Source organism: Otolemur garnettii, unplaced genomic scaffold (genome assembly GCF_000181295.1).
Source record: "Otolemur garnettii isolate 467f Iridium unplaced genomic scaffold, OtoGar3 scaffold00108, whole genome shotgun sequence".
NCBI classification, from domain to species: Eukaryota; Metazoa; Chordata; class Mammalia; order Primates; family Galagidae; genus Otolemur; species Otolemur garnettii.
This window is the reverse complement of record NW_003852503.1, coordinates 2,170,880-2,184,184: the sequence shown is the minus strand read 5'-3', so window position 1 is coordinate 2,184,184 and position 13,305 is coordinate 2,170,880. Positions and strand designations below refer to the sequence as shown.

Genomic DNA, 13,305 nt, shown 5'->3' with positions numbered 1-13,305 from the left:
CTAGCCTGAGCAAGAGTGAGACCCCATCTCTAAAAAAAATAGCCAGGCATTGTGGTGGGAGCCTATAGTCCTAGCTACTTGGGAAGAGCATTGCTTGAGCCCAAGAATTTGAGGTTGCTGTGAGTTATGATGACACTGGCCAACAAAGTGAGACTCTGTCTCAAAAAAAAAAAAAAAAAAGAAAGAAAGAAACCCATTTGTGCAAAAAGCCTAGTGAAGTGCCACATGCAAATAGTGTCGTAGTTGCTTTTTATAATAACAGCTAGCATAATTCTAAATAGTTTTGTTGTTGCCATGTTTTTGGAGCAATCATATGAGTCATACTACATCTTTTGCTTGACCCAAAATGAGGTAATGTTAACTGAAATAAATTTAAACTTGTCAAAATCATTTTGTTAATCTAACACATGCACACAATTACATTAAGAAGTGATTACTCTTTAAATTTATTTTATTATGACTGTTTTAAAGATTTTAATTTAGCCATGTTAAATATTCCAAGTAGAACACCATTTAAAACATCAGATATTAAATATGACAAGAAGTTGCCTCCATTTTTGGAATCTCTATTCTATGATTTCTTCCTCCAAAAGTCCAAGAAATAATTTTAAAACTACATACAACTCGGCCAGGCAAGGTGGGTCATGCCTATAATCCCAGCACCCTGGAAGGCCGAGGCGGGTAGACTGCATGAGCTCTCACAAGTTTGAGACCAGCCTAAGCAAGAGAGAGACCCCACCTCTAAAAATAGCCAGGTGTTGTAGTGGGCACCTGTAGTCCCAGCTACTTGGGAGGCTGAGGCAAGAGGATCATTTGAGCCCAAGAGATTAAGGTTGCTGTGAGCTATGGCACCATGGCACTCTACCGAGGGCAACAAAGTAAGACTCTGTCTCAAAAACAAACAAAAAAACTACATACAACTCTGAGCCAAGAGGTATCCTATAAGATGGCATGAATCACAAGTCTGTAATTAGTAGGACTCACAGATTCATTGTTTTACAACCTGTAAAAAGAGATTCCTGAAAGAGAAATCTATTGTATGATGATGCATTTATTGAAACGGCTCTTTTATCAAATGGAATAAATAAATGATGAAGAAAGGCAAGCTTGCTTAGGAGACTGTCGCTGTGGGAAAGCTGCTGTGCTGCCCTTTGGGGGCTGCAGCTGTGGTGGACAGGTCCCCCCTCACTACCAGGTGCTTTCCACGGGTCACTTTCTCACCAAACCCACAGTAGTTATCGAGGAAGTTGTGTTAGAAGGCTCGGGGCAGCACAACATCAGGGTCCATTCCCCATCCTGCGCCTCCACCCCCCTCAGTGGAATCAAAGCCCAGGGCATGTAGGGAGTAAGACTATCTGCCTCAATGCTTCCCAAAGACATTCACATTCTAAAACAAGAAAAGCAACAATGTCGAAAAAACTACATTGTTACTTTTTAGCAATTATTCACGCCTTCTACAAAAATTACCACTGAATGGGAAATGGCAATTTCTCCTCCTTTGTGGCTATAACTCTCTCTGACTCCCAATCAGAGCTATAAGTGTTTCTAATAAGAGGTTAAGACTTGACTTTTATTTGTGATCTAACTATTGTTCATCTAACATGTACTGCCGGACCCTCAAAGAGGCACATCAAGGTCAGCTGTCAGTGGTTTCCATGCTCATGACCTTTTGCCTTAGGCAAGCTACTTCCTCAACATACAGATATTATAGACATTTTGTTCATGCAATTAATTAAAACAAATTACTAACTGAGGATGCTTTGAAACACGATTACAAGTAAAGGCTCTGACTCCTTTCATCTGCATGATCTCTGCACAATAGGAGATAGGGAAAATGAGGATCACACCAGCACTTTGTGTGAGGGTCCTGAGGAAAGAAGTGCCTTCCTTTAAAAAACCCAGAGCTCAATGCTTGGAGAAAAAGAATAGAGCAACAGAAATAGATCAGAATTTCCTTGGAATTATTTATTTCATCATTTTAGTAGTCCAAAGGAAGAATCTTGGTTTTTTTAATTACTTAATCTGGGATGGGATTTAAAAAAAAAAAAATTAAGCGACAGTTTTCAAACATTGTTATTTCAGTTTTAAAAATAATTGAATATCTTTTTTTTTTTTTTGTAGAGATAGAGTTTACACTTTATCGCCCACAGTAGAGTGCTGTGGCAACACAGCTCACAGCAACCTCTAACTCCTGGGCTTAGGCCATTCTCTTGCCTCAGCCTCCCGAGTAGCTGGGACTACAGGTGCCCGCCACAATGCCTCGCTATTTTTTTTGTTGCAGTTTGGCCAGGGCCGGTTTTGAACCCACCACCCTCGGTATATGGGGCCATCATCCTGCCCACTGAGCCACAGGCACAGCCCAAAAGTTGAATATCTTAAAGGGCTTTTATTTATGTGAATAATGTCTGTCAATATTTACCTACTAGAAATTAACACTGAGAGATTTTTTTAAATATATATTTGTTATTTTTAAATAATAAATTTACTACATAAAAAATGAAATATTTTCATGAAAAAAACCTATATTTTGTAACACCAAAAAGATTAGTGAGCAAAATGACATTGTTTTGCATTTTGAAAATCTCTTGAATGTCTGGTTTAATACAAAACAATTAAGTTTTTGTAACTTTTGCATTTAGTATCTTCCAAAGTGTTGTTTTGCTTGAAATAAATATTTAAAAATTCATCCTTGCATTGGGCGGCACCTGTGGCTCAGTGGGTAGGGCGCTGGCCCCATATACCGAGGATGGCAGGTTCAAACCCAGCCCCAGCCAAACTGCAGCAAAAAATAGCCGGGCGTTGTGGCAGGCACTTGTAGTCCCAGCTACTCAGGAGGCTGAGGCAAGAGAATCGCCTAAGCCTAGGAGCTGGAGGTTGCTGTGAGCTGTGTGATGCCATGGCACTTTACTGAGGGTGATAAAGTGAGACTCTGTCTCTACAAAAAAAAGAAAAAAAAATTCATCCTTGCACAAATATTGAGTTGGAAAAGGGAAGATATTTTATTTGTGGATATTCTTCTTTGATATTACACTAAAAATCAATAAGAGTTAGTTCCTTAAAGGTTTGTTGATATGTAGATCCTAGAGCCACATCAATGAACTTTTCATACTCTGTGACCTTTGAATGAAACGTCTACCCAGGCATGATTTGTGCAACACCATGCCTTCGTCATTTGGAAAATACTGATTCACTGAGTTGTCCAGATCTTTCAAATGTTGACATATTTCAGTATCAAAATCACATTTATTAACCTAATCATTGCTCTCTTCAAAAGTATTTAAGTATTTGGAAGCTGTCAGAACCCACAGCGGTGAATACAGATTGTTCAAAATTCTAACTTGAAATGTGGCTAGTGCAACTGAGGAACTACATTTTTAATATTATTTAGTTTTTACTAATTTAAATTTAAATAGTCATTGTAACTAGTGGATATCATATTGGATCACAGAGGTCTATATCATTCCGACCAACTAGGGACTAAATCATTATGTGCTAGTATTCACCTAATCAAAAGGTGCATTTACCTAAATGCAACTATTGCAACTATTAGGTTGCATTCACCTAAATGCAACTATTTGCCAGCTCAGTCATTGAAAGAACATAAATGTAATTATCTGAATTCACACAGTACTGGACACACTATGTTAGATTTAGTTACCATTGAAGAACTATTCTATGTGTCCCCAACACTTCTCATGGAGTTCTTATACCTTATTTCAGTACTTCTATTTGATGAGCTTTACAGCTTTTCCCTCTTTTCATTACCAGCTCTCCTCTTTCTCTGATTTTCTCTGACATCTTCATGATCAAAGATCTCATTTTAGCCTTATAATCTATATTACTTAAAATCTCTAATTTAATTTCCTTAGGAGCTCTGTTTTCTCTTTTCAGATCCTTTATACACAATTCAGGTATTTTTATATTTTTCAAAAATTTTAAATGTTTGATTAATAAAATAAATTTCAAAACCAAAGAAACTTCTTTGATTAAAAAACACTGATAAACACCAATGAGTTTCATAAAGACATTACCCACTTGCCATGTCAGTATCAATATCTGTAAATTGACAAATATTGTCAGTTGTCATCTGTTCCCTGCATGCGGGCCTGTTCTTTGACTAGTGAAACCTGTGCTAAGTTGAACCTCTGGAAACATGCCCAAGCATTTATTTTTAACATTATACATTAACATTGGGCATTGTGCTTAATAAGTAGGCAGGCATTGTAATACTAAACACGTAGTATGAATGAATTTGTTAATTCTCATAGAACACTCCAAGAGGTAAATGCTGTCAGCATTTTCATTTTGCAAATAAGAAAAAAACTGAGTATTAGAGAAACTAGGCATCTTGTCCAACTCACTCAGGAGCAAACAAACAGACACACTGGAATCGATCCAGGCAGAGTCTGATTCCAAAGCCACCTAATAAACAGGTAAATAGATCTGTGGATGGGCAGATATGACAAAGGGACGGATGGACAGACACACGGAGCCACAGTGACTACCCTTTGCCGACTACTGCCAGCACACAGAGGTCCAGCATGTTGCGCTTTTTTAAGCCAGGCAGGTTAGCAGATGGGTGATCAGCGGGATATAGATTCCAGAACCAGAGCAAGAGCGACAGAGCACACAGCTCTGGGGTCTCTGCACAGCCTCTACAGGCAGGTAGCAGTCAAATATATCTCCAGTCTCCTTTACTGAGCACAATGTGGGTGAAACTGCTCTCTGTAGTTGCAGAATTTTGTTTTTCCCCTTTCCTAGTTACTGATGAAGAGACAGTCTCGGATGCTCTCGAGAGAAGCTCACTATCCTCTCAAGACACTCAGCAGCCCACTAGCACTGGTAAGTGTCAAAAACCATTAAACCTTTAAAACAAAATCATGTGTCTTTGGGAAGGTCACTTGCCTAAGTTTGGGGAATATTTTTAATTTTTAATAAGACCATACATACGCCCTTCGACTGGCTTCAGCTTTGTAGTACCCTGCAGTAAAGCCACTTAGTGCTCTGGGCTCAGGATAATAGAAAGCCTTGTAAGTTCAGTGCCAGTTTTCTTGAGGTATATATACACACACACACACATATACACGAATGAATGTGACATTTGAATTTCCTCTTAGGTAAAGGACAAGGTTGAATTTATTTATGGGGAGCCTCATTTCTTTGTTTTCCTATCTAAAGCAGACCAATCACAAAACACAGACTCCATATCAACAAAGAGCAAAGCAACAGAAGCTGGAGATTTGGTATTGTCATTGAATAACAAAATCACCTTTGAAGGCACATGAATTACTTGGCTGTCAAGAATTCAGGCCACTTTTGTTGATGAGATTGAGCTATGAAGGCAGAATCAATTAGAAAGCCCAGATTATAAATGCGGTTTTCAGACAGTAAACCCAATAGATGGTTAGCTCAGGTCAATGATCATACATTTAATTTAACTTTGTATTTTACCTTGCATAGTGTCTGGCAATAGAAGATGTTCAGAAAATTCAGTATGAACGAATGAATGACTTTGCTATGGTGCTTTTATTGTCAGTTAGCCTCATCCAGAAAGGCATAAATTTCTACATTTTTTCTTTCTATTTTATATAGTGTCTCTATAACAATATCATTTGGTAGAATAAGTGCTTTCAAATCATTACTTTGTGTATAGCTCTGAGTATCAGATCACCATTTAAAAAACTGTATTCTGAATAATATTTAAAAGTAAATGTTTAGAGGTTTTAAACACTGATAAATATAACATGTACCATACAGTTTTTTGAAGGACAATGGAAATTGAAAATATGAAATGGAACAGCCACACTGCTTGCTTTAATAATCCAATTTCTGTAAACATGTTTAGAATCTAGTTGTCTATAAATTGGCTTGCACCACTACTAAACAGGTCAATTTTCTGCTCTGCTTTTTCGTGTACAAGAGTTTTTAAAATATGGGTTCTAAAATTCCTTTCAGTTTTCAATCTCTAAGATTTGAATATTGCTAATAATAATCCATTTTCAGCAGAATGAAAGACTTCATTCCCCTCTGGGTCCACATAGTGGCGCTGTACAGCGGGCTAAAAACCAAGAGACTGCAGAGAGGAAAAAAGAAAATAGGAAAGATAACACAATCTGGAAACGAATCTCTTATTTTTATAATTTATCTTATCTAGCAAAAATGTTATGGCACATTCTACTTTTAAAGGAGAGACAAGCAGAGGTTTGAATGACAATTGAGGCTATATTTCAGCATAAAAACCATTGCTGTGTGCATGTCAGGCTGTACATTTTGTATAAAGAAAGCTCTGAATACCATTTCTGATTGATCAGTTGTTATCTTAAAGCTTCCTAAAGACCATCTCCTTAATAGGCCTGATTCAAGAAGGAAGCATGAAATAATGGTTCAAATTTGGGGCATTAGAGTCAGAAAAAAACAAGTTTAAGCATTGGTTCTGCCACTTATTTGCTCCAGAAGTTTAGGTAGTTTACTTAACCACTCCAAATCTCTGTTTTCTCAGAGGTATGTTGAGAAATAAAATATGTCAACGCTTAGTTCAAGGCCTGGTATGGAGTAGTTTCCAACAAATGTTAGCCTTAAAAAAAAAAAAAAGGCAAGGTGAGTTTAGCCATTTGCAACTATTTTTGTAAGAAATCAGTAGTTCAGAAATGATTGTTACTGTTTTTTAATAAGCATCATTTAATCTGACTTTGAAAGCTGCTGCTTTGGGAAGAACATACACACAGTTACATTGTCTGTGCTCACATACATATGACACATGCATTTATCATGTCTTACTTTTCTTCACCTTAGTCTCCGTCGTGGTGGATTCTAGTACATTAGAGACGGACAAAGAAGAGAAAGAACAAACCACTCCGGCCTTTGTTTTGCCCACTGGTGAGTAACACCCACCATATTTGGAATGAACACTTGATATTTTAATCTCTTAAGTGGTAAATCCAGTGACCTCTTTCAATCCTCCTCAATTGGCCTTTCTGCCTTTGACGACGTGATGGGTTAGGTTCATCACGCCTCCGTCCCTTCTTGATTTAGTTGCTGCCTGGTTTCTTGACATACGTTGCCTGGTCCTGTTATTTTCTGGCTAACCAGTGCTTCTCTTCATCCATTGACTAACTCCACTTCCTCTTAAATGTGAATATACATCTGATTATACTTCTTCATCTTTTATTTTTTCCTTAATTCTTAGAGAATTTATCCATTCCCAAAATTGTTCCTATTGCCACTAGACAAGAGATTTCCATACCTGTATTTCCAAAACATTCTTCTGAGCATTAGTCCTGGTTTCATTCCATATTCTATGTATCTCTATCTGAATTTTCTGCTATTTTTTCAAACTCAGGCTTGACATCACCAAAAAACAAATAGCACCTTTTTCCACAAAATTAAGCTCCTCCAAAATATTACACAGGCCCAAACCTCAGTATTATCTTTCACTCCTCTATGTGTACAAATATATAAATATACATATACTATATATGTGTGTGCATATATATAGATTCAGATGCACACACACATATATAATTAGTAGGGTTTCAAGGACTTTTGAGTCTTTTATTTCAGGTATTATGTCCATTGTCACTGCCACCACCTCCTCTAGTCTACTATCATCTTCTGCATAAAGTATTATCATTTCAGTTTCTCCTCTTCTGGTTCATTCTTAGCACTCTCCTGACAAAACGTCCCTTAATACTATGCACACCTGTGTTCTGAAAACCTTTATAGCTTCCCAAAGTCTTTAACATAGAGCGTGAGCCCCAAATTCCTCATAAAGTGCAGTCTACTACCCACCTTGTGACCCTGTTATCTATAAAGTCTCTATAAGATACATTTTTTTCTCCCCCTTTCAATTGCTCTGTTTATTCTAACTGCCTCCAGTGGAAAGAGAGATCTCATCACTCCCATCCCCACTCCTACTCCAAGGCCGATACCTTTACTAGACAGTTTTCTGTCCAACTCAGCCCCCAGAGACCACTCTTGCCTTTGAATCTTTGAACACACTATGATATAATCACACATGGATCTGGAATTTGGCATAGAGATAGCTTGCTTTTGTGTGTCTTTATTATTTTGTTTACATATGTAGAAAGCCACCCCCAAAGCACAGGGATCGTGCCTTCAGAAGCTCTACACATAGCTGGCACTCTTTAATTATGTTTTGGTTGAGGTAAGCAGACCAGGACTATTTAGCAAAACTAGAGATCACAGCATCAAAATTCTAGGTTTAGAAAGACTTTAAAGAGCTCGTTTAATTCAGCCCCAAATGCCTTCCGGTAGGGTCACATTAACCAAGATAAACAAATTTTCATTTTATTTATACATAGTTTCCCAAATTTTTAAATAATCCTTCTTGCTATTTAACTACACTTTGCCAAAAATTCATTCCTTACAGCTAATTTGAAACCATTGACTATAATAATTTCAGTCAATTTTCTTGTATGCTTCTCTAGCGATGAAAGAATAACTAGTGCAGTATCTAGGTGACCTTAAAAACATTTTGAAATCGTCCCATGGAATTGCCCTGTTTGTGTGCCTGTTTGCTTGTTTTTAGAGAATGAGCATGTGACACTCTTTACCTTCAGGGCTAGGCTGTTCCTCACTCGTCATCTGTGCTGTGTGTTCACCTCCACTCCACTGTGGAAGCATCGTACACATCCCTCCCTGACTAAGAGAAACCAAAGTGTCTAAAGTCCTTTCATTTTCCCTTCTAGAAGCAAGTCCTCAGTATTTGGGAGTGGCAAGGAGGAAAAGTGGCATCCTGCTGCTTACGCTGGTGTCCTTCCTCATTTTCATTCTCTTCATCATAGTCCAGCTCTTCATAATGAAGCTGCGGAAAGCACACGTGACGTGGAAAAGAGGTGTGTGGGCAGAGAACCCGGGGGAAGCTAGAAGATGCCAAAACAATTGGATAGAAAAAACCAAAATTCTTTTCCATTAAATCCTCCGTGATCTAGTTTTTAAGGATGGTCACTCACATAAGCAGTTGTTTGTTGCTGTGTATCTCCAGGGACTACAGTGAAAATGTGTGTAGCTAACTGACACTGGAGCAGGTCTGAGAATTGGCATTAAATTATAGAAGCTTCTATTCACACTTGATGGTAGCCAAAAGGCTGAGAAGTGATAGAAGCTTCTATTCACAAAAGGATACAAAATGAAGAGCTAATTTATTCATTGAATAAGCATTCATTGAGCACCTATCTGCGTGTCAGGCACTATTTCTGGCACTGGGGTTGTATCTGTCAACAAGACAGCCCAGGTCCCTGCTCCAAAGAAGTTCATATTCTTCTAGTGCTGGCCAATCAGAGGTTGAATATAACAGACTATTTTTTCCCCATTCCTACTTCACAAGAATGCACTCAGCTTCACTCAGCCACAATAAATTAGTAAAATGTTTTAAGCATACTGATTAGTCCAGGCACACCTGTAATCCTAGCACTCTGGGAGGTGGGTGCATTGCTTGAGCTCAGGAGTTGGGGACCAGCCTAAGCAAGAGTGAGACATCTCTACCAAAAACAAATAGAAAAAAAACTACCTGGGCGTCATGGCCAGCACTTGTAGTCCCAGCTACTCAGGAGGCTGAGGCAAGAGCATTACTTGAGCCCAAAAGTGTAAGGTTGCTGAGAGCAATAATAATAATGCTGCAGTACTCTCTCTACCCAGGGTGCCAGAGTGAGACTCTGTCTCAAAAACTAAATAAATAAATAAAGCATTCTGATTAAAAAGTTATCATTGTAAGCAAAAAAAATATTATTTAGCTGACATAGAAGATGCCTATTAGAAGATATAGATTCAACATAGATCAGAGCTGGAAGGGACCTAAGAAGTTATTCCAAATAACCATCTTCTCAATTCATTCCATAAACATGTCGCAGGATCAAATCCCCTCCTTAATCCTAAGTGATTATCTAGCTTTGTACTGTCCAATATAGTAACCACAAGATGGCTATTGAGGACTTGACAATACACATAAAATACACATCCTATTTTGGAGACTCTACACACGCACATATGAAAGACTATAATATACCAAATAATAGTATATTGAGCATACAAATAAAAATATATTATTAAATTAACCTCACCTGCTTCTTTTTACTTTTCGCATGTACTAAGACATGTGCATATTTTAAATTACATATGAGTGCTATTGGGCACCCACTAATCTAGCCACATCTGGCTCAAATACTTCTAGGAAGAGAGAACTACTTATGCCCCAAGGCAATATGCTACATCTTTGAATTGCTCTTACTCTCTTAAAGGTATTGCTTGTGCTAGTTTAATATTAGCCTCCCTAGATATTCAGAAGAGCTAATATCTTTATTATACATAGCCCTAGGGACAGAGTCTGATTTTTCAGCTGTTGTGGATGATCAGCAAATGCCATGATATGCAGCATTGTTTCAAAATCTCTTCACTGATGCTTCACCTCAACATCCTTTTAGAAATACTGGAATTTGTCCCTTTCTGAAAGATAATACTTGATTCTAATCTGTGGTCATTTGACTTCTGGGACTCTCATGGTGTCTAGCACAGTGCCCACAGGAATCATAGCAAAGACTAAAACATTATGTGTTGAAATGAATGAGGACATGAGGGCACAATAAGTCCTGTTGTACAGTAACAGATGTCTCATCTTGTTCAAACCTACACTTCTACATGTCTGTGGCACGAGAAATTAACTTAATTTTCTTTTCTTGCAGAAAATGACATTTCAGAAAACACACTAGAAAGTTACAGATCGAGATCAAATAATGAAGAAACATCATCCCAGGAGAAAAATGGCCAAAGTAAGTCAACTGTGTGACCTGAGATCTGTCAACTGAGGTTCATTAATGTATTAGTTAAGGTTCTCCAGAGAGAAAGAATCAACAGGATACACTGAGATATATTTATATGTATATGCATATGCATGTGTGTGTATATATACACACATGAGCTCTGACAATTAAGCTTGTGGACTCATCCTAGAAAAAGTACTACATACCTATTGTTGAATATCACTAGGGTCATCTTCCAAGTCCTCCCCTTGGGAATCTATGCCCTGATACTAGTACCTAGTCTACCCTTCAAAGCAATTTTGGAACTCTTTTTCTGGAATAACCATCAGAGCTGTCATCATACGAGTTCTGATAATTAAGTGTGAAAACTCGTCACTGTGCCTTACATTGGCAGCACTGTGCAAACAACTTGATGAGGTTTGAAAACCTTGTTTTATTAGTAGCTCACAGCTTTGCTCATGTGGACCTGTGGCTGTGTCTTGCTGAGTAGCGTTCGTAATCGTTGTTGTGCATTTGTGTGTGCTATACAATGATAGCTCTGATGGCCATTCCAGAAAAAGAGCTCCAAAAGTGCCTTGTAGGGTAGACTAGGTGCTGGCATCAGTGTACAGCTTCTCAAGAGGAGAATTTCGAAGGTGACCATCATGCTATCTAGTAATGAGGCACGAGGCACGTTTTTAGGGTGAGCTCCCTAATTTGTCATGCCTCATGTATGTGTATGTAGGAATTATTAGGGGAACTGTCTCATGTGATTATGGAGGCTAAGAAGGGACTTGCTGATGCTCAGAGGTTTCACGTCCTCCTGGGTTCAGACCTCCATTTTCATCCTCCTTGCCTCAGGACCCTCAAATCCAGCATTTTAAATGAAATGTTTTGCACATTTAAAAAATACTCTTTGAGCCCATCTCTAGTCTCTTTGTACAGAGTTGCATAGGCTTTGAGTGGTCTGCCCAAACCGTATGTTTCCCATAAGCCCCAGGTTTTGGGGATATTCTTTTGTTTTGGGTTTCTTTATTTTCTTTTTGTGACAGAGCCTTACTCTGTTGCCCCAGCCTAGAGGGCCACAGTATCATCATAGCTCACGACAACCTCAAATTCTTGAGCTCAAGCTATCTTCCTACCCCAGCCTCCAGAGTAGCTGGGACTATAGGCACCTGCCACAACACCTTCCTAATTTTTTCTAGTTTTTGCAGAGATGGGATCTTGGTCTTGCTCAGCCTGGTCTGGAATTCCTGAGCTCAAGGGATCCTTCTACCTCGGCCTCCCAGGGTGCTAGGATTACATGTGTGAGCTATCACACCTGGCCAGCCCTGATATTGTTAGTGAGCAAAAATCTCTGTATATTTTAGATAAGAGTTATTAGTATTTTGTCTAGATAGCAAGACTTTTTAAAAATTAAGAGTCTAAAAATGCCTTCAGACCATTGATATGCATCAGTGAATTTTAGGTTTTTATAAGACATTAACATACAGACCTAAAAATACAATGTCCAATCAACATGCTTCAAATAAACAGGTGCAAAGTTATTTAACATAAACATTCATCTTTGACCCGATTTCCTTTCAGCTTCCCACCCTAAGCGCTGTATGGACTATATCACGAAGCTCTACTCTGATGCAAAAACAAAGAGGAAGGAAAACACACAGCATTCAATGTTAAAAGAAAAGCACACTCAGATACCAGAGAGTATCGTGTAGTGCTCCCTGCAATCGAAAATGTGATTTCAGAGTAGCCATGGTGTCATCTCAGTGGAGCAACCTGTGGGGAGGAGCATGATGACTGTGCTGTGGAAAACAAACTCGGGCTGCAATTCAAGACAACAGCCTCAGCTAATAATCTGCCCCAGAGCCAAGGTGCCAACCTGAGGACCAAACCATGCACGTAAAACTCGTTCTTTAAAAAGAAAAAAAAAAGAGAGGAAGGAAGGACCTACTATTTCTGACACTACTTTAGAGCAGGAAATTCTACTAAGCCTTGAGGATCAAGGGCAACATCTTACCTCAAAGGCAACAGGATTTTTTTTAGATACTTGGCTCTAGTGGAACTGCTTTAAAAATTTTGGTTTTGTTTTAAATGTTTCCTCTGGTCACAAAATAAACCATTTTGAGGTAAATAGAACCTAAAGATCTCTGACCCCAGGAGGTGACTTTTATGTTGTTGTTCAATGTCAGCCTGTCATTTGTACAGGATTCAAAACGACTCTGAGCCTTTATTGAACAAGACAGCCATGGAGTATGAGAGAAATAAAGGCACATGGCATAGAGTTAGCCCAGATGACGTTCACTGGCCGCTGTCCTGGAGTGACCAGAAGGTGGAGGTGATCTCTGGGCCTGTAGTTCTTCAGCCATGTGCTTTGGGGCAACTCCTTAGTCTCTGCGAGCCTAGGAAATTAGTTTCAAGTCAAGCTTAAAGAATATACAACCAGCACCTGCCATGTCAGGAAGAAGCAGTGTTTAATAACAAATGAGTCAGATGGTCATGAAGGCTCCAGCATCATCCAGGCCCCAAGACACAAGAAGTTATCTCAAGG

The 13,305-nt window shown here is 38.7% G+C and overlaps 1 protein-coding gene across 1 annotated transcript in view; it reads left to right on the top strand.

The window, feature by feature from the left end:
- Nucleotides 1–12,472, top strand: part of CRTAM (cytotoxic and regulatory T cell molecule) — a 30,029-nt gene extending 17,557 nt beyond the window's left edge. Inside the window, exons 6-10 of the mRNA XM_003796797.3 lie at nt 4,762–4,842; nt 6,793–6,876; nt 8,709–8,855; nt 10,698–10,784; nt 12,342–12,472. Coding sequence (XP_003796845.1) covers nt 4,762–4,842; nt 6,793–6,876; nt 8,709–8,855; nt 10,698–10,784; nt 12,342–12,472 — 530 coding nt within the window. The remainder of the gene's footprint in view (nt 1–4,761; nt 4,843–6,792; nt 6,877–8,708; nt 8,856–10,697; nt 10,785–12,341) is intronic.
- The last annotated feature ends 833 nt before the right edge of the window (nt 12,473–13,305 follow it).